The following is a 26046-nucleotide window of genomic DNA, read 5'->3' on the forward strand; positions in this document are numbered from 1 at the left end:
AATTGAGCTCAGAACCTTACACATACATTGTTGGCTGCTGTCTATGCCTTTTCCTGCTTAATCAATAGCCGCTGTCTTACTGATAATACTACTCTAGCCCCACAAACAATCCTCCTCGGGTACCCCAAGCTCTGTCTTTATAATGTAATTGATCCCCAGCTGTCCAAATAAGTTGTGCTCTCTGAAACTGATAGTTAATATGGATGATGGATTATTATTCTAGGCTCCAGGTGGGTTCACACTGTGAGGTGTGGAAAGGTCCAAGTAGGCTGATGTTTAGCACAGAAATGACTAGAGACACAAAAGGATGGATTATTTTCTTCTGTGTTTCTCCCCTTTGGGCCAAATTCTACTTTAGGTACACTCGTGCAAGTTGAGGGAAGTTACGGGGCCAGATTCGCTCTCGGATACACCAGTAAAAAGAAAAGGAGTACTTGTGGCACTTTAGAGACTAACAAATTTATTTGAGCATAAGCTTTCGTGAAATAAATTTGTTAGTCTCTAAGGTGCCACAAGTACTCCTTTTCTTTTTGCGAATACAGACTAACAAGGCTACTACTCTGAAACCTGTCAGGATACACCAGTATAACTCTAGAGTAAAGAATAAGTGGTTCCTCAAACGTGGCACTTCATGGGCCTTCGTTTTCCTCTTCAGCGGCAGGCTGCAGTCCATTTCCTCTGCCTGCTAGCACTTCAAGGACAAAATTTCCTGAGTAAGATCAACGTTTTTACAAATCAGCTGGTCATAGAAGCAAAGGGAAACTTGTCAAGGCCAATCACTGGTTAAATGAGCAACTTTTAGTAAGAGTGTTTTAAGATGTAAATATTTATCGGAGAGAGGAAGACGCCCTGAGGCCATTATCTGATTTTGGTATTTACCTCAGACTTCTCTGGATTAGTTTAATATTCAATAGCAGCCAGCCTCTCATCTGCTCAAGGAAGTGGCCAGCCCGGGTCAATGTTTAACTGGGCTTACCAAATCTGAATTTAGGAAGGAAAGGCTTGGGGAGAAATAACCATGGAAACTGGCTTACCAGACACCCAATCAGCTCTGTGTGTGTGTATGGTCAGGCAGACCATGAAAGTTGCCCTGGAAGGAACCTGGGAGCTTTATAAACAGGCGTTGCCATCAAAGGGAGCCAAAGACACAGATCAGTGCTACGGTCAAGTCCAGGAACTACTGCACAGAGTCTTGTCGTTCTTTGAATGTTGTAACTCAGTAAAATGGGCCTGAGCTACTCCAGGACTCATCATAAGGTGACAAAAGTGGCACCAGTGCAAACCAAAGAGGAGGTGCCTCCTTCCTCTTGCACTGCTGCAGTATGTGGATTTCACAGCACCCTGGAAGAGAGAAGTTTATGGTCATTTGCAGCCATGGAGGAGAGAAATCCAGTGTTTCAAAGGCAGCTTCCACCCCTAAGAGAAACTCTGTATGGCAGATGCTCCACAGGTAACCTGGCCATGGATAAGCCATTGCCCTTTCTACGGTGCTTGGTTTGGCTGATTATTTGTTTTTCGTGTTTTCTGTTGCCAAATAGATATATGGCTCAGCAGAAAATCATTGCATTTTAACTAAGACAAATGGTAAAAAGCTGAAAGTTTACCAAATGCAGTTTTGTGTGTGTGTGCATGTGTACATGTTATTCTAGGCATGTGTCTGTTTCTGACACTTCCCATATATTACAGCATGGCGGGGGGGAATCATTTTTTTTAGCTTGTTTTAGAAAACTGTCTCAATTGTTTATTTACATGTCAAACAGCTGAGATCAAGCAACCCTTGATTGCGAGAGTCATCCTTACACATGGAAGGCGTCCCATTGACCTTAACTTCAATGGGACTAGATGTGGAAGAGTTACAGGACAGGTCCTGAGGCGTACTTCTGGAGCGCCCCCTTAATATGTTACTATACATCTCTACTATGCATCTATAGTTATGTGATCCACACACAGCCCTGGGTTAAACCCAAAGAATTATTCACAGTTTGGACAAGGCGCTCAGCTGATGTAAATCAGAGCAGTAATAATAATATCGAGCTCTTACTTAGCATTTTCCATCAGTAGATCTCACTGAACTTTACAGAAGAAGATGAAAAGCATCATGGAGCTCAACTGATTTAGACCAGCTGAGGATCTAGACCAGAGTATGTGACACAGGCATGAAACTGGAAACACTGCTTTGAATAACCGAGTAATACAAACTGTAAGGGAACCACCCTATCAGTTTTACATAAATGTGTCTCCTTTGGCTTCAGTGGGATTATTCAAATGAGTAAATGGATGCAGGATTAGGCCCTAGCATGTTTCTAACAGTGAATTCCACTGGAAAACACTGGTGTAACATGGCTTGGCGGGATTGGATATTTCCCCCCTTCCATGCTACATATAGATAGTTAAGCTAAGAGCACGAGAGGAAATGTACCGCTACCCTGAGAGCAGCGACATTTCAAAAGCAGAAAGGGTCTAGGAATGAATACAGATGGGCTCTGGATATGCAGCATGACATTTGGAGTGTTTTATGACAGCAGCAGCACTTAAATAACTATTCCATTCAGCAAAGAGCTAACCATTTGGTATTTAGCAAGTACATTTACAAAAAGTCATCTCTGGAAGTGTCATATTCCATTACATGTGCTGTTTTTGCTAATAAGAGCGTATCACATTTGAATGATGAATTAGCTGGAGCCACTGTCTAAACAAACAGATGTCTGCTACACAAAATGTTTTATTTCATTCACAGGGATTCATTTCAGCTTGTGTTAAGTTAAACTTTCTAAGAGCACGTTATTGAAGAGCAAAGGAGAAAACAAACAGTAGAATTTCTTAAATTTAGGCTGGGGCTTCGTATTACAGCCATGCATCAGGGTCCCATCCCAAATCAGGGCCCGGTTGTGCTAGGCATTGTACAGACCCTTGAGTCAGCCCCTGCCCTAAACTGCTTAGAGTCTAAATAGACTTTGATTGTAAATTCTTTGGGGGCAGGGACCCTATTTCTGTCCTGAGCTTGTACAGCGCCTAACACAATGGGGTCCTGAGTCATGACTGGCGGTCCTAGGTGCTACCTAGGTGACAGGGGATGGATCACTTGATGATTCCCTGTTCTGTTCATTCCCTCTGAAGCACCTGGCATTAGCTACTGTCGGAAGACAGGATACTGGGCTAGATGGACCTTTGGTCTGACCCAGTGTGGCCATTCTTATGTACCTCAAGCCAAATAAATTATTAATAAAGTGGAGTGGAATGAGGGTCATACAAAGGCGAAATGACTTACCCAACTTCATGCAGCAGGTCAGCTCAAGATCAGATCTGGAACTGAACTCAGGTCCTCCTGAGTCCCATGCTGCTAACCCATCCACTGCATCTAAGTCCTAGCCCTGAGCTTATGCGGCATCTGATATTTTAGTATTTCACTGTCTTTGTATTTCTACTTCACAATCAGAAATTGTTTAGGCACTAACTAGCCCTATGGACTTAAGAACAGTAGTTTCTAAACAGCAGAGTTTCACAATCTGAGTTATAAGCTGCTTTTCCCCCTATATGCTTACTGGCTGCTAAATATTTTCTCTTGAAAAGTCAGCTATTTGGGACTTTTTCCACTACATTGTGAAATATATTTAGATCAGCAAATGTCTCTAGTTCCTTACTTGTTAAACAGTTGATAAAGCTTAATTCTGTGTTCAATAATTAAACATTGTATGTGTGTCCAGTAGAGCTGAGCTAGTCTTTTAATCAGATGAATTCATCCTCTCTATCAGACATGGAATATCTGTGAGCAGATCAATTTTCTCAAATGCATTTGTTCTTCATAATAATCAATAATCCTCCTTGAGATTTTCTGTCTGTGAATTGAACACAGACCTTTCTCAGCGAGCATTTTCTTTTACTGGTGGGGGCTGATTTAATTCCAGCTGAAATCAATGGGAAGATTCCCTATACCTTCCCTGGGAGTGGGATAAAGTCCTAACTTGGTTGTGACTGGCTAGGTGAATCAGATGGCTTTGTTTCTATTCCCTGAGTGTAGAAGTCAAGTGCAGATACTCAAACATGTCCATTTAAACTTCTGTTTTCCACATGTGATTTTCCATATTTATCGGTGCCAATAATAGCTGATAGCAAGAATGTCTGTGGAAAGCAAAGGACGTGAGCATGGATAAAGGGAATTCATTGACAGTTTTGAGCAAGTATCCAGGGAAGATTTTTTGCTGGTAGTCACTCAGCTCTGGTGTCCGGTGGACACATTTTTTTCCCATGTGCTGTTGTATTTTGGGAGCATGTTACACTATAATTAGAAGGTCATGAAGCTTTTGCGTAATATAGCCTAATAGTTAATAATCAATTTGGGATTGTATTAAAACTGTTATTGGCTTCTTCTCCTTCTCTGTTCCTTTAAGTGCCCAGACCCATTTCTTTTGACATCATGATGGAAAAGGGAGAAACAAGTATTATTAAACAGCATCCACCTCGAAGACTCCAAGTAAGATGAATTTAAAAGGCTACCTAAGGAGTAACTTGGATTTAATGGGAACATCCCATTTTAACTGTAAACATGCCCGGGTATGTCTTGTTCTTTTTGTAATCAGATATAGTAAAGCCATCAGAATGAACTATGTTGGTAAGAAATTATAGCTCTGCTGATCATTATTTCTCACTCAAAATTATTTAAATGAAGGTATTTTGTGAAGAGAGTGGGTTGGATTTACACTCATGTCACTCTATTTATGTCAGTGGCCTTACTCCTGATTCATACCGTGTAAAAGGGAAGCAGTCCCAGCTTTTAAGAAATGACAAACAGCCTGACTATATAAAAATATGCTTCCTTTATCTGTCTGTCTACCTGTCCTTCTGCAAGTCTGTGCACCACCTCTATTAGATGGGCCATCAGAGCTGCTAGAGTGTGAGAGCTCAAGTCTCCTCCCAGTAGAGGAGCCAGAGTGAATAGAAACCCAATGCTACCCACTAATGTGCTTTTTTTCTAGCTCTCTTCTTAAATGGTCCCCCTCGTTGTAGTATCTGGGCACCACCCGGTCTTTAATGGACTTTATCCTCATCACACCCCGTGAGGCAGCCCTGTTTTACAGGTGGGGAATTGAGCCGCCAACGATTGGACAGCTTGCCTACGGTCAGACAGGAAATCTGGGCCAGAGCTGGGCATTGTAACCAGGTCTCCCCAGATCCATTCTAGTGCCTTAGCCACAGGTCCATCCTTCCTGCCTTCCACACGTTGACTAACTAGAGATTCATGCAAATATTAGAACTGTTTTTAATGGCGAAAGATTCTTTTTGATGGGGGTAAGGAAGGTGCAGCGCTGCTGTTAAATTCAGTTTTATACCTGGCCAAGTGCAGCTTCCAATGAAGACAGCTAAGAAGATCTGTTAAATTCTGCATTTCTGCCATCGAATAGCCGAGCACCGACTCCGTGTGTAGTTAGATTGCTAGTTTGATTAAATCTTTATATCAAACTGGAAAATATTTTGCCTTTTGAAGAGCATGCTGGTTTCAGTATTTGATGGTAAACAGTGAGATACTCAAAACACTTATTTTTATCACGTGGGCCTCAATCTCAAACACTTCATGGAGCTTTACTCATGTGAGTCATCCCATTACAGTTATATTATCAAGTCAATGGGACAGCATGTGTAAGTCAAGTTATTCATAGATTTGAAGGCCAGAAGGGACCATTAGTTCATCTGGTCTGATCTCCTGTGTATCAGGCCTGTACATCTCACCCAGTTACCCTGGTATTAAGCCCATTATTAGGGTTTGGCTAAAGCATGTCTTCCAGAAAGGCATCTAGAAACAGGCCATTCAATTAGCATTTACATAGAAATATTCTACCTGCAGCATGCTCATCCTGCTCTATTTAGAGATCCACCGACCTTCTATCCCCAGGAGAGAGCAGAGATTATGAGCCAGCTATGATACAACATCACCTTTGTGAGCTGGCAAGGGGGAATCTCCAGCTGGCAGAGAACTGGAGTAACTGCTCCACATCACCCCCTCCCATAGATAGAGTGGAGTACGTGGAGTGTCCCTGTGCTCTGGTAATCCCTACGTGCCAGAATGGTCTCTTGGGTTCATAGGCAGTGGAGTGCAATTTAGAGCAGCTCGAAGGTCGCTCTAAGTTGCACCAGGCAACTGGCCCCTGCCACCCCCAAGGTTAGGGAGTAGGTCCCACTCGAGTCCTGCACTGTTTGCAGACTCCACCCTTTACTCTATGGGCAAAATCACTGACAAAGGTTGGCATGTTTGTAAACTGTGAAGGAGTTTCCCCTTAAAGTGACAACAGTCATGCTCTGGAGCCAGGCTACCCACAGATAGCTTTGTGGATGGCCCAAGAGCATTTGATCCATTCAGTCTTTAAGTGCCTAATAAATTTTCCTCCTGAGCTTCCCCTCCTCCCCGCTCCCCCGTGAAAACCAGACTTTGAACAGGGTCAGCCTTAGGGAAAATGGCGCCCTGGGCAAACTTGTATTTTGGCACCTCTGGCCCCTGCTGACTCCCTGGGTTCCAGACCCAGTCCCCCAGGCCCCAACTGCCTCCCCTGGCCCCTCACCTATCCCCTCATTGCCTCTAGGCCCCACTGCCTTCCCCCCATTGCCCTGAGCTCCGTTCTCTGGCCTCACACCCCAGGCCTGTCCCGCTCCTTGCCTCTTGACCACAGCACCCTCCTGACCATGGTACCTTGGGTGGTCACCCACTCATAAGGCCATCCCTGACTTAAAGAAGTATAATATTTTCCTAACTAATCCTCGCTTTACTTGAGCAGTTTCTAACGGGCCAGGCTTGAATGAGTACCTAGCAGCAGCTGTGTTTGGCTGTAAAATCCCTGCCTGCCAATATCTCTGATGATTACTTTCAGTCTTCTATCTAGAGCCATGACTCTAGAGCCGACGGGAAAGGAGAAGGGAACATACCCAGCCTGAGTGCAAGATCCAGCCTCTTATTAAACAGCCATCTAATGGTAACAGAGAGTTTTACAGAGTTGAACAATTAGGAACATAGGCACTGCCAGACTGGATAAGACCCCCCGGTCCATCTTGTCCAGTGCCCTGTCTCTGACAGTGGCCAGCACCAGGTACTTCAGTGGAAGGTGCAAGAACTCCACAGATGGCAGATGTGGAACAGCCTGCCCCCCATTGGATCAGAATGATACTTAATGTAAGGGGCAGATTATGCTCAAGGGTGTCAGAGCCTTCCCAAAAGTGGGGGGCCTGGGGAGTGGGGGCCTGTCCTTCCTCTTCCCCTGAGGCCCTGCCCCTCCCCGAGGAAGCCCCTCCTCTTACCCCTGAGGCCCCCGCTCCTGGCCAACCCACAGTGGGGTGGCACCAACAGCAGCCCCCTACCCATGTCCCCGGCCCCTGGACCTTCTGCCCAGGGTGGAGGGACTCAGGCTCCCCATAGCCGCCTGTGTGGCTCTTACCATGGACAGGCTGTGGCTCTGAGCAGCCCCCCACCTCCGGCAGGAGCTGGGTCAGGGAAAGAACCACACGGGCAGCTGTAGGGAGCTGGTGCGGAGTCATGGACCCTCCACCAGCCCTGGGCTGGGCAGGGAGCTGGGGGTGGGAATGGTGGAGGGTCCATTTAGCTCCCACAACTTCCCTGCTGGCCTGGCTGGGGGAGGTGGATCCTGAGAGGGAAGAGAAGAGGAAGGAGGTGGGGTCTGCCCTGGAGAAAAGTGGACAGTTCAGGCCCATCCACTTTCAAAATTGGGAGGGCCCTGCCCCCCTGAACCACCCTGTTCCAGTGCCACGGATTATGCTACCTCTGCCTGCTGCAGGGTTCTTAACTCCTTCCGCAGAAGTAACTGCCGTATTGGGAACATGGGTCTGATGCAGTAAGTTTAAAAACTATATGACTGTTGGTTAGCATATGAATAGCGTTTATTACTTAGAGATTTTATTATTCCCCCCCTCCACCTCCGTGCTTGTTCTAATGCCACTAGACACTGTCATCAAAATAGAACAGGAGTGTCCTTTCCTGGACAAACATTTCCAGTAATACATAACAAAATGGAGCAGGAAGATTCTCCCTTTTCAAGAGGTATTAGTAGATTCCAACTATGGTCTGCGTCCTGAGGAAGAATCTGTGAAATTTACAAAGGTGCAAGAAGAGATCAGATTTCCTTCCACTCAGCAAAACTGAACTTTAAAGCCTGAACCTTGTCCTTCCTCTTGGCCATAGTAGGATCAGCTAATAGATTAGTGAGTTTATCTGCCTGCCGCTAGGAACATTATATTCACTGCTATGGTGGCACTGGTGAAAGATTTACAGTCTGGACTATAATTCGTAGTAAGACAAGGTGGGTTAGGTAATATCTTTTATTGGCTCAACTTCTGTTGGTGAGAAAGACAAGCTTTCAAGCTACACAGAGCTCTACTTCAGGTCTGACCTGAAGAAAAGCTCTGTGTGTGGCTCAAAAGCTTGTCTCTCTCGCCAACAGAAGTTGAAGATATTAGAGAGGCAAGGGGAGGGAGTGAGGTGATATCCTGCGACCCACACAGCTGCAACTACACTGCATACTGTAATTTGTGTGTTCGTTGCTGCCATCTAGTGTCATCTCTTAAATTATTACAACTTCAGATTAGTTTTTCAGGCACTAAAGAAAATAGTGTAAATGGAGATACGAGTGGTGGGCAAGAAAAAAAGCCACAGGAAACTTTTTTATTAGAACAAATTTGTGAGAGGCAGGATTGCCCTGTGGTTAAGGCACTGGCTTGAGAGTTAGGAGACCTGGGCTCAATTCCTGGCTCTTTGTGATCATTGGTAAGTCATCGTAGGGCCAGATCCTTCAAGGTACCTAACTCTTAGCTTGGCCTCAGGCCTCAATTCAGAAATGCACTTTAGCACATGCTTCAGTTCATCCCTGCGTTGGGCAATATTTAAGCATGTGCATAATTACTGTCCTGAATATACACGGTGGCCTTAATCTCTCTGGCCCAAGGCCTTAAAGGTTCCCATTGACGCACGTCAGGAGCAGCATAAGAGTCACAGAAAGGACCTCTCCCATATACCATAGGAGGCTCAGAGGTTTCTAGCAGCATTGCCACTGGTTCTAGGATGAACTACCAAGAGTAGGAAGAATATTACTGGAAGAAGAAATGACTATTACAATCAGGTCTACAAGGCTGATCTGAAGCCCATCCAAAACAATGGCGATTTTCCCATTGACTGGTTTGGGCTTGGAATTGGGTGTCTTTGTAGTGGGTTGTTTTTGTTTGGCTCCGTCCAACCTAACAATGCCAGTGAAAAACGCAACAAGGACTCCACTCTGAATTTTCCTGTGTGCTTTAAGTGATAACCTTTTTGTGACTAAGTTACTACCTTTATTTCTTTGCAAATCAAGAAGTCCTCGCACTGATTCATTATATCTGGCTAAAGTACAGTCACAATTTAGGGCGTGTTAATACACCTGGAAGTTAATGTCCAGCATTAAGCATGAGTCCAGTCTTCTTCCCATTGACGGCATTGACAAGATGCCTACTGGCTTTTATGGGAGCAGGATTAGGAACCTAAATGCCACAAACAGGTACTAGAAGTTCCTCTATTACCCTTCTGCAGTTTTGCCCATTTTACAGGTATCTTAATTCCTTAAAAAGAAACTCCAAACTCAGCTGTCTGTAAAGTGCTCTGCAGTTTTCAACCTCGATGGCAGACATCAGTTCAAACACAACTGTATGGTACTTAGCTTTAATAAGAGATCTGAGACTACAGTTGCATGGAAATTTTCCATCAATAGACATTTTGATGGGGAAAAAGAAGTCATGGGGAAATTTTCTGGTCAGTGCTATTAAGAAATAAAAAGTATGCTTTCATGTGAATAAAAGAAAAGGAGTACTTGTGGCACCTTAGAGACTAACAAATTTATTTGAGCATAAGCTTTCATGAGCTACAGCTCACGTCATTGGATGGCTTATGCTCAAATAAATTTGTTAGTCTCTAAGGTGCCACAAGTACTCCTTTTCTTTTTGCAAATACAGACTAACACGGCTGCTACTCTGAAACATGTGAATAAAATGATCCTGATGAAGGACCTGATTTTGCCTCCCTCCCTCACCTTGAATAATGCCTTACACCATGAGAAGTCCCACTAAATAAGGTCCTACTGAACATAACATTAGAAGAGAAGCAGCGTGTGTGATCGATATGGTAATTTCCCACCATATCATTGGGAGATCTTCCTGTATTAAGGCTGTGTGTTGTGGGGCAGGGATTGTCTAATTCCAGGGGGGAGGGTTGCCTCAACGCACCAAGAGCTAAGAACGTGTTGGGGGTAATTAGGCAAATTCACTCAGTTTGTGACACCTCCAGAGAGCTACCACCATCTGGAGAGGCTCACGTAAACTTGTTCAATCCGGATTCGCCAGAGACTAATAGACAAAGAAAGGACTTTGGGATAAATAGCCTGAGTTGAAACGAACTCTATGGCCATTTTTCAATGGACAGGAACTTCTGTCCAGCAGGGCCCCCAATCCTTCCTAGGAGGGGTTGGAAGGACCTTGGCCTCCTGAGGCCCCATGAGACTGATGGGTGACCTCAGGTAAGATGTTAGCATTCGTATAGGAACTCTGTTTTTAATGTTTTCTCTGTAGGGTTTACCCCTTCAGAATAAATGTGCTTGCTTAGAAAGAGCTGTGTGGAAACTCCTAGCAGGGGGCAATAACTCTGTTAATAGCCTCTGAAGAAAAAGAAAAGTGCAACACAGAGTGTCTTGCTGGGGATATCACGGTGTAGGCAGGGAACAATGCAGCCTGGTATAACCCTGGTCAGGAGGGAGAGAGGGGCGGGGTCTCTGCCCAAGAGATGTTACAGCTGGGAGCCTAGAGTGGAACACGGAGGGGAATATAAGTGGAGGAGCCCTGAACTGTGACAGCATGGCCTAGCAGATAGGACCATAGACTAGGATTCAGGAGAGTAGGCTTCTATTCTTGGCTCTGCCACTGATCTGCTGCATTACCTTGGGCAAGTCACTTCACCGCTCCATGCCTCAGTTTCCCTTGAAGCCCTACATCTGTTTCAACTGTAAGCTCTTTGAGGCAGGGATTGTCTCTTGCTGTGTGTAAGTACAACATCTAGTGTACTAAGGCACCAATAGGCGCTACTGTGATACAAACACATGGCAATAAGAACAATCCATCGGAAAAGAAGCTTTAAAGTTTAGATTGTGTTGCTTTAACGCAAACTCAGGTGTTTCTCCTCAGTTCTGTCAACTCACACTATGGCCCTCCATGAATAAATGCCAACAGATGCTGAGATCCAAAGAGATCTTGGAGTATTTATTAAGGATGCTCCACACCCATCCCCACAGGCCCTAACTGCCTCCCCTGGCCCCTCACCTATCCCCTCATTGCCCCTAGGCCCCAGTGCCTAGGGGCAATGGGGCCTAGGAATTAATGTCTGGCTTTTATGTTTTATGATCGCATGGCATGAGGAACGCTGACTGTTAGAAATATTGGACTTGCAGAAGCTGGAACCAGCTGACCTTCTGAAAGTAATCACTTCTGAAAAGCTCCTCAGCCAGCAGGAAGGGGCAGCAGCCCGAAAAGCAAAGGTGGGTATTCCCACAATACAGGTAAAACTGGCACAGTCGCACCTTTACCTTGCACAGCACGCTGGGAAATTCAAGTAGCCCGCAGCTTTCCAGACATGTGCTTTGATCATTTACAGGGCTTGATCTAAAGCCCACTGAAGTGAGTACGAGTCTTCCACTGACTTCAATGGGCTTTTGATCAAGTCCATAGTCAGCCACTTCCCACCAGGTGTGCTGTGCCCCTCTCTCTCCCTAGTCACTTATGAGAGGTCTCATTTTAAGACCAAATAGTCTTCTCTATTACACTCACATAACCTCATCAAATCCAACATGGTTGCACCCATGCAAGTGAGAACAGACCATGTGGTTGTTTATTCCAGGTGTTCTCAGCTTCGGCCAGTTGAGAGCTGCACTGGTGAGCAGACTGGCTACAACAATGTGTATATGAGAGGGAAGGGGAGGGGGGCAAAAATTTGACATGTGAAAAAAGTTTGACCAGCTCTTTTGGGAAGTTGTCTGGGGCCAGAGTGTTCCATTTAGGGCTGGATCCTGGTTAAATTGAAGTCAAAAGTTAACTTCCTTTGGACTCTGGGGTAGTAGTTTTAGGCCTCTTACTGGTGCAAAATAAGAGATTGCAGCCTCCCTCATCTTTAATTTTGAGCAGCCTGGCAGATGGGATTTAGCTAAAGCAATTGCAGTGTAGCATCAGTAAGCCAAGGGATCAAAACGATATTCACTAATATGGAGTCCCACTTGAGGCTCAGATCCTCAGAGGTATTTAGGTGCCTCACTCCCATTGATTTTGTCAGGAGTTAGACATCAAAAGTATTCAGGTGGTCTGGATGTTAGGGCCTGATTTTCAGAAGTGCTGCCAGCAATTGGCTTCCTGCAGCAGGCAAGCAAACCACATTCTCTGTATGCGGTAATTGTCCTCACAATGCTAGGGTGAGATTGCACAGGGTTTTACAGCTGGTAGCGTTCCTTTGGTTTTAACCGCTCAATGGGCTTTTTTGCTAATCGACTTTAGTGAGCGCTGCCGATGCCCAGAATCTTTGAAAAAAATCAGCTGTCTCCAGGTGAGCATTCAGGAATGTGCCTCGTGGGAGGTGCAGCTTTCCACTTAATATACTGCTTAATATACTCCGTAAAAATCAGAGCCATAGCACAACCGCTAGTGATATTTATCTAGCAGAGCAAGAGGAGAACAGTGAGAATGCAGTATTCTCAACCCCAGTCACTCACAAATGATGAGCCAGGCCCACTGCAAACATGAGATTTTTAAAATCTCATTATTTAAAAGTCCGTAATGCGGGGGCTCTTCTAATTTTTCACCAGCTGTTGGCCAATTTGGGAGTCACATTTTTTAAACTTCTCTGCTACCAAGAGGGCCAGAAACAGTTTGGGGTTGTTGTTTTTTTTAAACGTAAACTGAGATTTTTACGTAATTACCTGATCCCAAGAGTTGGAGCTTTAAGAAAAACACCAAATATTGAGATATTTGCAATAACATTGAGAGAGTTGGCAACAGACCTCTGTATCTGGTAAGTGGCCTGTTCATGCATTGAAGGGAATGGGGTTGGATTTTATAGCTGTGGGTCAGTGAGTTTGTTTCAAGCATTGCATTTTTTTTTTAAATACTGTGCAAGGAGCTGGAGAAGCGAGTGCAAACTGCAAAAAATACGTCTGGAAGACGACAGCACTTACACAAGCTACAGATGTTAGAAATGAACCGCAAGCGAGAAGAGGTAAAGCCACAATCTTGTTGGGTTTTGAAGGTGTTTGAAAGAGGGAACTGGAATGATAAAATCCATTCTTGAGTAAACTCAGCCAGTAGGTCTAGTGGTCCAGCTGCTGTTGCATCTGGATTCAGATCAGGAAGGGAGATAATCAGACTCATTTCTCTACCTGTCTGGGTTCTGTATTACCAGCCTTTGTCTTCATTGTCTCTCTTGTGGCTGCTCCTTTGTCTTCATCTTTGTATTTGAATTTCCTCACTCTGTAGTGGTTGCCATTGTGCCACCCAGTACTCAATTGGAAAAGTGAAATGAATGATTTTCTGATGACATCCATGCCATGTACTGAATCACAGAGATAGTGGGAGCTGGCACCTTGCCTTAGAAACCATCCATGGTGCCTAAGGAGCAGTTTTCTGGGCCACATTCTCCTCTGTTATCGTGTCATCCATTGACTCCAGTGGGACTGGATTGATGTAACTAATTATTTGACCTTTAGTATGTGTATCTGCTGATGCTTTAGAGAACAAAAGCCTTGTGTTCATCTCAGAACTTACACTGTGTCCCTCTGCCAGTAGGGAGCATGCTGGCTTACGTGTATTATGTCCCCCACTAGTTGTCCCCTTAAGGGCCCGCTGTGGTAGCAGCTGCTAGAGTTATTCCAATGGCTCAAGTGATAGTGGCATATGAAGTGCTGGAGCTCTCACGTTCAGTCCTGCCTGGTGGATGTTGTTTTATATGCCCTTTTCCTCCCTCTCCTCAAGGCAGAGTCAGGCCTTATGAGAGACAGTGTTCCCAGTGGGCAGAGCACTGGACAGAGTGAGGAGACCTGGGTTTTTTTCCTGGCTCTGCTGGATGACTTTGGGCACATGCTTTCAGTTTCCCATCTGTAAAATGGGGATAATGAGAGTTTGTAAAGTATTTCAAGACCTTCAGAAGAAAGGTGCTAGACAAGAGCTTGATATTCTGTATTTTTCGTAAATTACATGGTGGTAATGAGGCCAAGAATATGAATATGGGCGGGTGGGGGGATGAAGCACAGATCTTAGTATTTTTATTCAGATGGTCACTGGACTCAGATAACAGTTGAATCTAATATCTGATATTTCCTGGAAAACCTGAGCAATTATTCCTGATTTGAAATATTTGACCACTGTCTGTGGATGACCTGAGTGTGATGGGTTCCCCAGCCCCCTCCCCGGGATGCCACCTGGAACCGGAGTATCACTGAGCCCAGGCTGGTGGGTCACTGAGCTCAGTGATATCCCAGTTCCAGATGGCCCCCCGGGGGGAACCCATCACACAGAACTCAGGCATATTTGCAATCTGACAGGGCCCAATTCTGCAAACTTGTATTTGAGCTCGTAAAGTTATTCAAGTGCCTATTTGTTTGCAGAATTAGGCCGTTAGCCTAAAGGAATGCTGAGTTTAGATGTTAAACCCATGGAAAACGAGTTACCTATTTACTCCTCTATTGCTCATACAGATGAATCATTTACAAAGCCAGGAGGAACTGCAGAGAAGTCTCCACAGGGAGGAAAAAATCAACAAACAAAAAACAAGGGAGCTCAGGGCTAAGAAAGTCCTCAAAAATCTTCCGAGAAACAATTGCTCTGAAGGTGAAGACCTTGTCCCCATTGAGCATGATCAAACTTTTAATGGAGACCATGGTAAGTAGAATCATTTTCCCATGAGATGTAAACTTATTTGATGTTTGGAAGTTTCACTTTACGCAAGCCAGTGACTGGGGGCCCTAAACTCCTGCAGCTGTTCAGTCTCCTGGAATGCACCCTACATGTTGTAAAGATGGAGTTCAGAAGGGCCTCCAGGAAGCAGAATTAAATATGGCAGCATTGCAATAAGTCAGGGAGCCTCATAGGGAGGAATCTCTGTACCTTCTTAGTTAATGGCTTCTGGTAAGAGCAACCACAACTCTGCGCCCAAGTTTAGGACCTATTTAGTTCTCTGCCTGGCCTCCTCTTTCACATATGTGGGGAAAAGCAGCCTGACTGTGACCCCCATGCTGTCTGTCTCCCTTTACAAAAACGTTCCATAGTAAGGATCCAAAATACTCTGGAGCAAATCTTCAGCTCTATTGCCCCTTTGTGCCACTCTGGCGATATGAAGGGGCCATAAAAATGCCCTAACTGGGCAGCAGAGATTCTGTTCCCCTTCCCCTGCACCCCAAACCTCTGCCATATTGGTACGTGGTGGGCATTCATGGGGAATCACTGGTGTCCTACTGTATTCCAGTGGCCCTCAGCACTGCCCCTGGGGACCCGTAACAAGCTGCTACGTGTTAGAGGGGCCTCAGAACTACCCTAACTTGTGAACAAGAGGGGGAATACCAGTCAGCATCACCTCCAAGGGATCAGAAAGTGCAAAACCAGCATGCAGCCCGCTCTGCCCCCTCCTCTTGAATCCCACGCTGACTCCAGTTTGGCCAGAGCCAGGGACTGGGCCCTACGTCTCTCGGCACTGACACTGTGGGATTGGTGGCAATCCCTGTAGAGTGCATGACTCTTAGGCGGTATTAGAGTGTTTACTTTCTAAGAGTTACCAATGACTAATTAAGACATATCCAGTTAATTTGGCCACCAACTTGAGTTACTATGGCTGTTTCTTCATTGTAACACACACACATTTATATCAAGAAGAACAAAGCAAAATACCTGCCCACCATAATAGAAAAGGACTGATTTCCCTGCATGGCACTGGGCCGAGTTCATCCCTGGTGCCAGTACACGGACCTGCGCTATCTAAAACTCCTGTATGGTTGCAATAATTAGCATACTGTAGAACAGAGATTCTCAAACTGTGGTCCATGGACCACCAGTGGTCCACAAGCTCCATTCAGGTGGTCCGTGGATAGTTTCCTCTAAGGTGCGCGTCTGGGCAGCCGCACACGAGAGAATGATGGGCCACCCACCTAATTAGTGGAGCTGCGCAAGAGCCTGGAGAAGACACACATGTAAGGTGGGGTGGTGGCCTTGGGGGGAACAGGGGTTACGTGGGAGGGGGCAGTGGGGTGAGAAGAGGGGGTGGGGGAATTTGGGATGTGCAGGGCTGGGGCGGCCAGAGAAAGAGGCGACTTTCCCCAGTTTCAGGGCTGTGGCTGCCATGGAGAGATGGCCCTCCTTCCTGCCTCAGCTCTGTGGCTGCCGTGGCAGGGGAGAGACCCACCTCCTTCCCAGCTCCAGCTCAGGGGCTGCCGTGGCGGGGGAGAGACCCACCTCCTTCCCAGCCCCAGCTCGGGGGCTGCTGTGGCAGGGGAGAGACCCCCCCTCCATCGCAGCCCCAGCTCGGGGGCTACCACGGTGGGGGAGAGATGGCACATCCATCGCATTAGAAAGGTAAGACTACGGATATTAAACTATGAGTTGTGTGCTTTTATTTGCAGAACAAAAAATGTTAATTATTATTAACTTTTTTTTCATATAGTGCTTTTATCCAAAGCGCTTTACAATAGTTAGCTAACAGTACAAACAACATTTGGAAAGATCATTAAGTGGTCCAAGACCCTCAGCAATTTTCAAGTGGCCCGCAAGAAAAAAAAAAAGTTTGAGAACAGCTGAGTGTAGAAGGGGGGACTCAAGGCTGGTTCACGCCCTTGTTGTGGAACTTGGTATAGCAGGCTCTCCTTCCCCTTCCCCCCGCCTCCAGCCAGGTCACTTATAGCTCCCCCATAGCTCCTTCAGGGTAACCGAAAGTCCAACAAACAATCTCAAGCTAAGGCTTCGGCCTGAGTTCTGAAACATTATTTGTTTCACCTCTGGTTCCTGGGATCTTTGCACTCCCTTTTTCAGTGGCTGGTGGGGAGCCCGGGTGCTCCAGCAACTTTTTTGGGTTCAAAAAAGAACTAGAAAAATTCATGGAGGATAGGTCTATCCATGGCTATTAGCCAGGATGGGCAGGGACGGTGTCCCTTGCCTGTTTGCCAGAAGCTGGGAATGAGTGACAGGGGATTGGTCACTTGATGATGACCTGTGCTGTTCATTCCCTCTGAAGCACCTGGCATTGGCCACTGTCGGAAGACAGGATATTGGGCTAGATGGACCTTTGGTCTGAACCAGTATGGCCGTTCTTATGTTTTCCTTCTTCTCTGAGCTCCAGCTCAGGGTCTTTTGAGAAATGAAATGCAAAAAGGAGGAGACAGACAAGGGGCCTGATCCTGTATCTGTTTGGGGCAGGCTTTTCCAGCTCTCTGAACTTTCTCTCCCCCATGCTAACTGGCTGTTTGCTTCAACCTTCCCCCTCTTCCTCTGTGTCACCCCACGCCTGCCCCTCTTACCCTCCTCTTCCCTGCCCTGTCCCCCTCACCCACTTCCCTTCACTGTCTCCTCTCCCTTCCCTTTTCTGTCCATTTAGCTGATCCTCTCCTAAATATATGCACAAAAAGGAAACAAAACGAGAGAAAACCCCCCATGGAACTGACATGACATTTGCTGCCATCATATTGTTCACTCTACTTGTGTGTCCTACCCCTTCCCCCAGCCTCTGGCTGTCTATATGGTAATCTCTTTGGGGCAACGGCTGTCTCTTTGTTGTGTTTGTGCAGCACCTAGCACAATGCAGTCTGGGGCCATGCCTAGGGCTCCTAGGCTCTGCGATAATACAAGTACCAAACAGTTGCTCTTTGCTAGGTCTCTGGATTCTCTCGCTGATGCAGTGAAGCAATCAGAACACCCAAAGCTTGTCCATCTAACAATAAGATTGTGAAAGGTCAGCGGAGAGAATGGCAGCAAGAGAGCTGGCCTCCGGACATCTTCTGCTTCTTTCCTTCAGCCTCTTCTGAAGCCCCGCCATGACCAGTTTGGGCTGTGTTCCTGCCTGAGAGCTCATCCATGTTCTCGTTGCCTACTGCCACGCAGCACATAGCCACTTGTGATGTGTAGAGAACCCAGCTGGATGCCTGCTATGCAGATGACCTTTTGGGGGGGGGACCATTGACTCCCTGATGGGGATTTTTCCTGTGCTTGCTGTATAATAGTGACGCACTAGCCCACACACAGCCTTATAGCAGGCTCCCCTCATCTAGCGCCCTTTGTTGACAGCCCTTAGTGGCCTGCCGCTTTTTGACTCAGCCTTCTGGCCGGGTCACTCCACCCATTCTGGGGTAACATAAAGGCCAACAAACAATAGTCCTGTGGACTCAAGCTGAGTCTTTGGGTGCAAGTCCTGACTCAACAGGCCTTCCACCACTGGCCTCAGGGTCTATACATCACCTTTTCTGGTGGCTGGTAGGGGAACCCAGGCCCGCCCTCTCCCCTGGTTCCAGTCCAGGGACCCTGTAGGCAGCAGGTAAAGCCATCCGCCTGCGGGTTGGCTTTTGCTTAGCCCCACCTCAGGAGTCTCCTTCCCCTCTGCTGTCCAATCCCCTCAGGGCTGCGTGAACTCTCTCCTGAAGCTCTTCTCTCCAGTTGAGCTCCCCCAGCCATTTGTGCAAACCCTCTCATGCTCAGTGGTGTCCAATCATTAGCCAAGGCTGCCTGATCTCCAGCCAGTTAGGATCAGCTGGAATGGTAGCCATTCATTGACCATCACAGGCAAGGGTGAGTCTGAGTCTCCTTAAGGGGCCAGCCAGCCTGTGACATTACCTTGTACATCAACACTGGCCTTCTCTTGCTCCCAATCTGAGCCTGAGCTACACAGCTCTCTTGGCAAAGGCTTCAATTTGCCCAAGAGGTGTTTGGAAAGCTGCGAGCACCACTTGATTACCAGTGATTGGTTGTCTCTGGCCCATGCACATGTGTAGTTGGCCACCCTTGCCAGCTACATCCCCTTCTCGCTGACTCATCTAACCTCTCCCCGAGTCATTTCTTCAGCAGCTGCCTTCTTGCCCCTAGCTCCATTGGTGAACATAGAGGAAACCAAGGGTTTGGGGCTCAGGATGGCCCACAGCAGCATAACTCTGGTCTTTATACAAGACCAGCAGGCTGGGCCCATGTGAAGAGAGAAGTCAAGATACACACATATTGAGGAGGGAAAAAGAAAGCTCACGGCAAGAGCGGTATGTGTAACTGTGATGGGTTCGATCTAAATGGAAAAGCACCAGGTTTAAGATGGATTCCAGTACCAGGTGACATGGTCACATGTCCTGTGAGACCCCAAGACTTCATTCCTCCTGGCCTGACTCACAGGAAGGCTTGCAAGTAAACAGAGCCATCTACAGTCAATTGTCCTGGTTAATGGAAGCCATCAAGATTCCAAACCACCATCAATGGCCCACACTTTGCATAATTACAAAAGGACCTCAGAGTTATATTTTGTATTTCTAGTTTGAGATACAAGAATGACCCATTCATACAAATAGGATGGCCACACTCAGTAGATTATAAGCTTTGTAATGATACCTTACAAGAGACCTTTTGCATGAAGCATATTCCAGTTACATTATATTCACACTCATTAGCATATTTTCATAAAATCATATGGAGTGCAACGTCACAGTAACATGTAATGCTTTTGCTTCCTTAGCCTTGCTGGGGAAGAGAAAGGAGCAAAAGCAGTGATAAGTTAGACTTCTAGGAAAACATTATGGGCATAACAAAAAAAAAAGGGGCGTCCAGAAATTCTGCTTATGTTTTCAATACCATAGTTGTCCACATTTCAAAGAAGTCTGTCCAGTTTGTACTCACGTCTCCTTAGCAATGGGATGGTGTCATGGGGCGCAGTCCTCATCGCTAGACTGGTGCCTCCTCCTGGTGATGCTAGGGATTAGCTCAAGGCCAACACTCACATCTGCACACCGGCGCTCTGTCTCTGCTCCCACATACGGCTCCTCTCTCGGCTCCCAGAACCGCAGCATCCTCTTTGCGATTCAGCCCTCCAGCTAGGTCATCATCTCTGTTTCTGCCTTCCAGGGGAGGAGGGGGGAAGAAGAGAAAGGGAGGGGGTAATGTGCATATTACTGTCCTATTGCCCAGCCACTTTCCCAGTGGCGAGAGTGGCGGGGGGTGGAGAAAACCTGGGCCTGCCCAGCCACTACTCCAGGCCCCAACCCAGGGATTTTGTAAATAGCAGCCTCTTGCTGCTCCTCTGTAACCTCTGTCAATGTGGCTCTGTTTCCCTGGGCCACTTCCCCATTGTCCCAGCACTTTCTTCACCCTCACCTCAGGGCCCTCAGCTGCTCAGTCCTAGGAGCCAGTCACTGCTCTGTCCAAGGTGCTTCTAGTTCTCTCATTCCTCCGGGGATGCAATCCTTACTCCCTGGGCTCCCAGCAGCAACTGATCCTACTTTGCTCTGCAGCTCCCTTTTATCTGAGCCTGTGGGCCTGGATGTCTCCCTGCAATTCCCGCCTGAATGGCTGTGTTTCATGCAACCTCTCTGGGTCCCTTGGAGAATTCTCCTCCATTGCTTCTTCCAGGACAGGGGCATGAGAAACCCCATCTATGCCGGTGTGGGGTAGGTACCCCATCACAGATGGGTATAGCTTTGGTGTGTAGGTGCGTGAGGGTCTCCGTGGATGAATGGCTCTGTCTGTAGAGTTGGAGTGCCAAGGTCCAGGCTCCACTTTCATCCTATGTGAGCCCTCAGCACAAGCTTCTGCTGGCCATCTGCAAAGGGGTGAATTTCACCTTAGCCTCATGCCCTCGATGAAAGTGGGTGTGAACCTGAGATCAGATTCAGGCCCACTATCTCTAGGGGAAGATGGTGAAGAACCCCAAAGACTCAGGAGTCCTGCTGGACCAGAGCGGAAGGGGACTCACAGTTGAATACTGCTGGTAAAAGATATTTTAATTAGATAGCTGCACTAAAGCCACCTTCAAAAGGCAACCTATTGTCCTAAAGAAACCCTTTAAAGTGCACCCTGTGGTTTCTGCTACTCTTTGGTTAAACCTTTAATTACAGGCTTTCTCTACTAGATGCCCAGTTTTTACTGATTGGTTGGATGGTCACGCAAGGTGCATTCTACTGTATAGGCATATGAATGTGGAACAAAGATCACTGCATTCACAGGCCATGCCAGGACCACATTGCTCAGCGAGTGTGCTGAAAATAACACAAGCTGCAATTCGGCTAGCTAGGAGAGTGCAACCTGCCTCCTGATGGAATACCTTGAACTATGCCCTTGCGACTGAAGGGCTGGAGTCAGCCAAGGACAGCAAAACACAATCCGGCTAACCCTGAAGTGATGCTGTTCCACAGAGAAGCCTTTGAGACTGAGGAGAGTCTGATTCCTTTTGATGAAGAGTTTGTACGGCTGGCTCTGCTCATTCCATGTGCATGTGTCCCTTGGTAGAACTCAATATAGCAGTGACTCCGCCATGGCCTACCTGTCAGGATGCATTGTAGTCAGCCATCGATTACACTATATATATGGGACAGCAATTAATACAAATTTGCAGTGGAGTGGGCAACTCTCCCCTCTCATTCATTTGATGAAGAACTCATTCTGAACTGCTTCTCTGAGCTCTTTAACTCTGTTTATGTTTTTTTCACAGTACTCAGGGGCCTGATTCAGATCTCACTGTCAATGGCATAAATCCAGAGTAACTTCAATGAAGTTAATGTAGATATACAAGTGCGAGATGTGAATCAGGTGTAACACCGACGGGCTCTGTTAGTCGGCCAACAGGAGTGAACCTGGGACTTCGGGAGCGAAATGCATGAGCCTCTACTGCATGAGCTAAAAGCCCCATGACCCTTAGCTAAACCATTACTAAACCATGCTGCCTCTTATCACACCATATATTTAATAATTATGCACCTAAAAATATAGAGCTCCACCCTAGCTGGTGTTCAGCACTCTGGCCTGAGCCTGCAAAGTATATAGGAACTTGGGCTTGACTTCATTGCAGCTAGTCATGTGCATGAAGTTAAGCATGTACTTAACTATTTTGCTGGATCAGGGCCAGCATGCTCCACAGCTTTTGGGACCAGTTCACACCACTTACGGAAAAAGGTTCTGAGAATGAACAAATGTTGTACATAAAAGTATAAAATCTCCCCCCTTTATCACTAAATATAAAAACAATATTTGGTTTAAAATTTGGAAACAGCATAATAAATAGAGGTGGGTGACATTTTTTTGGTCAAAATTTTTCAGCGAAAAATGCTGATTCAGTGACCTTGAAACATTTGTAAATTCATGTCAATTTGCTGAATTGTTCATTTAAAATAGTCTGGCAACATCAGACCATTTCATTTGGTCATTTTCAACTTTCTGATTTTTCGGTTCAAAAGGACTTTTTATTTCAAATTTTCCTTTAATTTTATTTTTTAAAAATCAAAAAAAAATTGAAAATGGTTGAAATCAAAATGAAATGTTTTGATTTTGTTGAGACGAAAGGTTTCATGTGTCTGGAATAAAAAAAAGTCAATGTTTGAATTCATCAACATTTTTTTTTAAATTTTGTTTTCAGTCTTACCTGAAACATTTTGTTAACATTTTTCAAAGTTGCAATGAATCAAAAAAATCTATTCTTCAACCAGCTCTAATAATAAAGATGGCATTCTAGTACTGGAGTTATTCCAGAATGTATCTGTTGTGCCTTGTGCTCTTTACACAACAATATGAAGAAAGCTCAATGGGCACATTTGTATTCAAATAATCATTTTTACTAAATATTTATGAACATTCAGAACCTAACTACATACAGATGGCCACATTAGCTGGTTTCTGATGGCTTCTTGAACATAAACATGGTGAGCACCATTAGAAGGCTCATAAACTATTTAAAGGGACATTATCCTTTTCCTATATGCTACAGCATCTAACACTTACAGTCTGAGAATCTTTTTTACATAAGGAGAGAAAAGAAAAATAATAGTTTGCTCTGCACAAATTTTGGAATTGGGCCCTGGGTTCCTCTGATGTGATTCCACCAACCCACAGTAAGTCCTTGATAACCCCTCTGGAATTGGGTGTGCAACCGAGAATAATTAAGAAGATGGTTTTCTTGTTTTTAGGAAATACATGGGATGGAGAATTCTTGGAGCCACACGAAATGGCTGAATCCTATCCCAGTCAGAGCAGTAAAGTGGAAATGTGGTTCGTAAAGCATCAGGATCCAAGAGATCTATTTTGGGACAGCTCTAGCACTGACTCAGAAGACTGGAAAAGGGAAGAGCGAAAGCTGGGTCGCAAACCTGCACTAGTGAGAACCAAAACGGAGAGAATCCCTCTGTTTGATGAGTTCTTTGATAAGGAATTCTAACTGCAAATGATCCGGGTGGGACTGGAGTCATGCACTGAAAAAACTCAGTTCTCTGATTATGCTTTAAACCCACTGGATGGATATACTGATGTTATTAAGGATTACTTCTTTTGTGAAGTAAATAGTTTGTGCAAGTCTGAAGAAATACAAAGGAACACTGCAGATACAGATCTAACTAAACCCATCTATTTTTGCTGGTTTCTAAGGGCCACAATTGTGAAGGTGCATCTGCTTTATTGAAAAATATAATGAGAAATTCAGGGGAATATACAACAATATACTGGAACTGAAATTATTTATCATGCAGCTGTTTTAACGCAGCTAAGATGGGGGTACATATGGGAATGCCATTGAACAAGAAATAAAGGGTAACATTAGTCTTACACTCCTGAGTCAGGCAAAATGCCTATTGATTTTGGCAGGAGTTTTGTGTGAGTTTGGATTGTAGGATCAATGACCCAACTCTCAGGAGAATTACTCCCTCCTCTTGTCTCATCCCCCTGCTCACCTTATTACCTTTGCTCTGCCATCTTCTCTTTTAAGAGCCTCTTTGGGGGAGAAACATCTTCAAGGTAGCTCATAGGCCCTAGCCTGGCACAACCTCACCCTTTTGTCCTATTGAAATTTACGTGTACCTAAGCACGAGCACAAGAGGCATTGTGGAACTAACAAAACACCTGCCTTACCTTGCCATTCAGTCACACTTTGACCTCTCCATCCTCCTGTCAGTATGTCATCTAATTAGCACAAGATCTGCAAGCGACCTTTGGTTGGATTCTGACTGCACTTATACCAACATAACTTAGTTGACTTCAGTAGAACTACTCCTGATTTATAAAGATATCTGAGCACAGTTGGGCCTGTTGCCACCATCTGTCTATAAAGAACCTAGCAACAAATAGTAAATAAAGATAATTGATCTTAAACCCACATTCCTTTCCCTCAATTTTCAACCTCTTTTATCCTTCAAATTAGGACATTTATTGTCTATATACTTAGACAGCCCCATCGTTGTAATGCTGAGCAACTCACAAACAATGAATTTAGCTCACAGCATCCTTGGTAGGTAGCTCAGTATTACAATTCCCATTTTACAGGTGTGGACTCATATAGAGAAATATTATGGTTGGGATTTTCATAGAAGTCTAGGGGAGTTAGATACCCACCACCAACTGTATTTCATTGTGATTTGAGTCTTTAACTCCCTTAGGCTCTTTTCAAATTCCCAGCCTAAGTAGCTTGCCCAGGGTCAGAAAGTCTGTAGCGGAGACTAGATTTGAATCCAGATATCCTGAGTTCCAGTTCAGAGTCTTATCTGTAGGCTTGTACTTCCTTATCCCCTCTATCCATGCATGTAACTGTCATGTAATGAGTTGGACTAGATTGTCACAACGGTCCCTTCTGGCTTTATAATCTATGAATTTTTGCATCTCTGCCTGCTTCAACCATGAGAAAATAACTGACACTGTCCCAAAAGTTCAGACTAGGTACAGTAATTTCATGACAAAACCCCAACAAAACAAACTGAAACAAAATCAAATCAAATGTTAAAATTAAACAAAAAAAACAGATTAATTTTGAGAAGACAACAATGTAAATAGTAAAAGTAGCTAATGACTAATGACTGTTTTACTTGGATTCTATGTTTTAAAATAAATACCTATGTGAATGCTTTCCAGGTCTCACTTAACCACCATGGATAGGAAAATATTGTGAAAGCTTTATTAGGTATAGAGAAAAGTCAATGGTTTAATGGGATGGAACAATTAACCTGGCACTGGGCTATACGTCTATCCTCTGAATGATTCCACATATTTCCCTCTTGTGTTCCCATCTGTCAACAATTAAGCTAAAATTGGTGGAAATGCAATTTATCCTAGACAGCTCTGATTAGTTTAGCGATAGTTGGGTTGCAAGCATATGGAAACACTGCACACGAATAAGAATATGTGGAATAATCAGCCCTTTTCACATGTTTTATGGGAGCAAAAGTTAGGTAACATTAATTAATCAAAATGATTATGTCTGACATACACTTATTTATGGGAAAATGTTTGCTGTTTTTCTTGCAGTTCAGAATTCTTTGATGCCAAAAATGACAAATTTCAAATGTATTGATTTATTCTAAACAATTGTAACCTGTACAGAGGCAGACTACAGCTCATTTTTACTCTGATACTTTCTAACACTGGAAATTAAAATGCTTTTCTTTCTTTTAAAGCCTGGAATTTAGAGTCTCCTACACACACACACACACACACACACACACACACACACACACACACACACACACCAGCTGTAGCTCCACAAAAGAATTTTGATTGTAGTGGTTATCTTTGGAGAGCCGCAGATTTCAGATGGTGGCTATCTTCCTATAATTTTAAAGGTATGTCATTATGATTGGCTATTTATACTGGTGAAATTCACCCCAAAGAGAGGGGTAAATTTCACCTAGTAAGAACATCCACACACAACACCAGTACATAACACTGGCCAATTTTGCCTTCTATTTGGCAAACCCTGATTCATTACAATTCTAATGCAACAGAAACCCTCATATCTGCTTTAGGAGACATAACTCCGCTCAAGCCTTAACATAATGGAAGAAGTGTCATCGGGAGCATGCA

At 45.1% G+C, this 26046-nt stretch overlaps 2 protein-coding genes across 3 annotated transcripts in view; one reads left to right on the plus strand and one right to left on the minus strand.

The window, feature by feature from the left end:
* The first annotated feature begins 1019 nt into the window (after positions 1–1019).
* On the plus strand, positions 1020–25901 carry CCDC198 (coiled-coil domain containing 198). 2 transcript variants are annotated; one of them, XM_038407988.2, is made up of 6 exons: positions 1020–1450; positions 4389–4471; positions 11460–11546; positions 13172–13270; positions 14745–14928; positions 23172–25901. In XM_038407988.2, exons 1-6 carry the CDS (start codon positions 1225–1227, stop codon positions 23417–23419), a joined length of 927 nt encoding a protein of 308 aa, XP_038263916.1. In that variant the 5' UTR covers positions 1020–1224; the 3' UTR covers positions 23420–25901. The 2 variants fall into 2 exon arrangements, with proteins under 2 accessions (XP_038263916.1, XP_043371903.1); XM_043515968.1 differs by having other exon boundaries at positions 1386–1450; positions 4389–4551.
* NAA30 (N-alpha-acetyltransferase 30, NatC catalytic subunit) overlaps positions 19409–26046 on the minus strand; it is a 67643-nt gene continuing 61005 nt past the window's right edge. Inside the window, exon 5 of the mRNA XM_043515966.1 lies at positions 19409–20114. Within this exon, the coding sequence (XP_043371901.1) occupies positions 20091–20114 (24 nt within the window). The 3' untranslated portion in view covers positions 19409–20090. The remainder of the gene's footprint in view (positions 20115–26046) is intronic.

The sequence above is a fragment of the Dermochelys coriacea genome, chromosome 6 (assembly GCF_009764565.3).
Source record: "Dermochelys coriacea isolate rDerCor1 chromosome 6, rDerCor1.pri.v4, whole genome shotgun sequence".
NCBI lineage: Eukaryota > Metazoa > Chordata > Testudines > Dermochelyidae > Dermochelys > Dermochelys coriacea.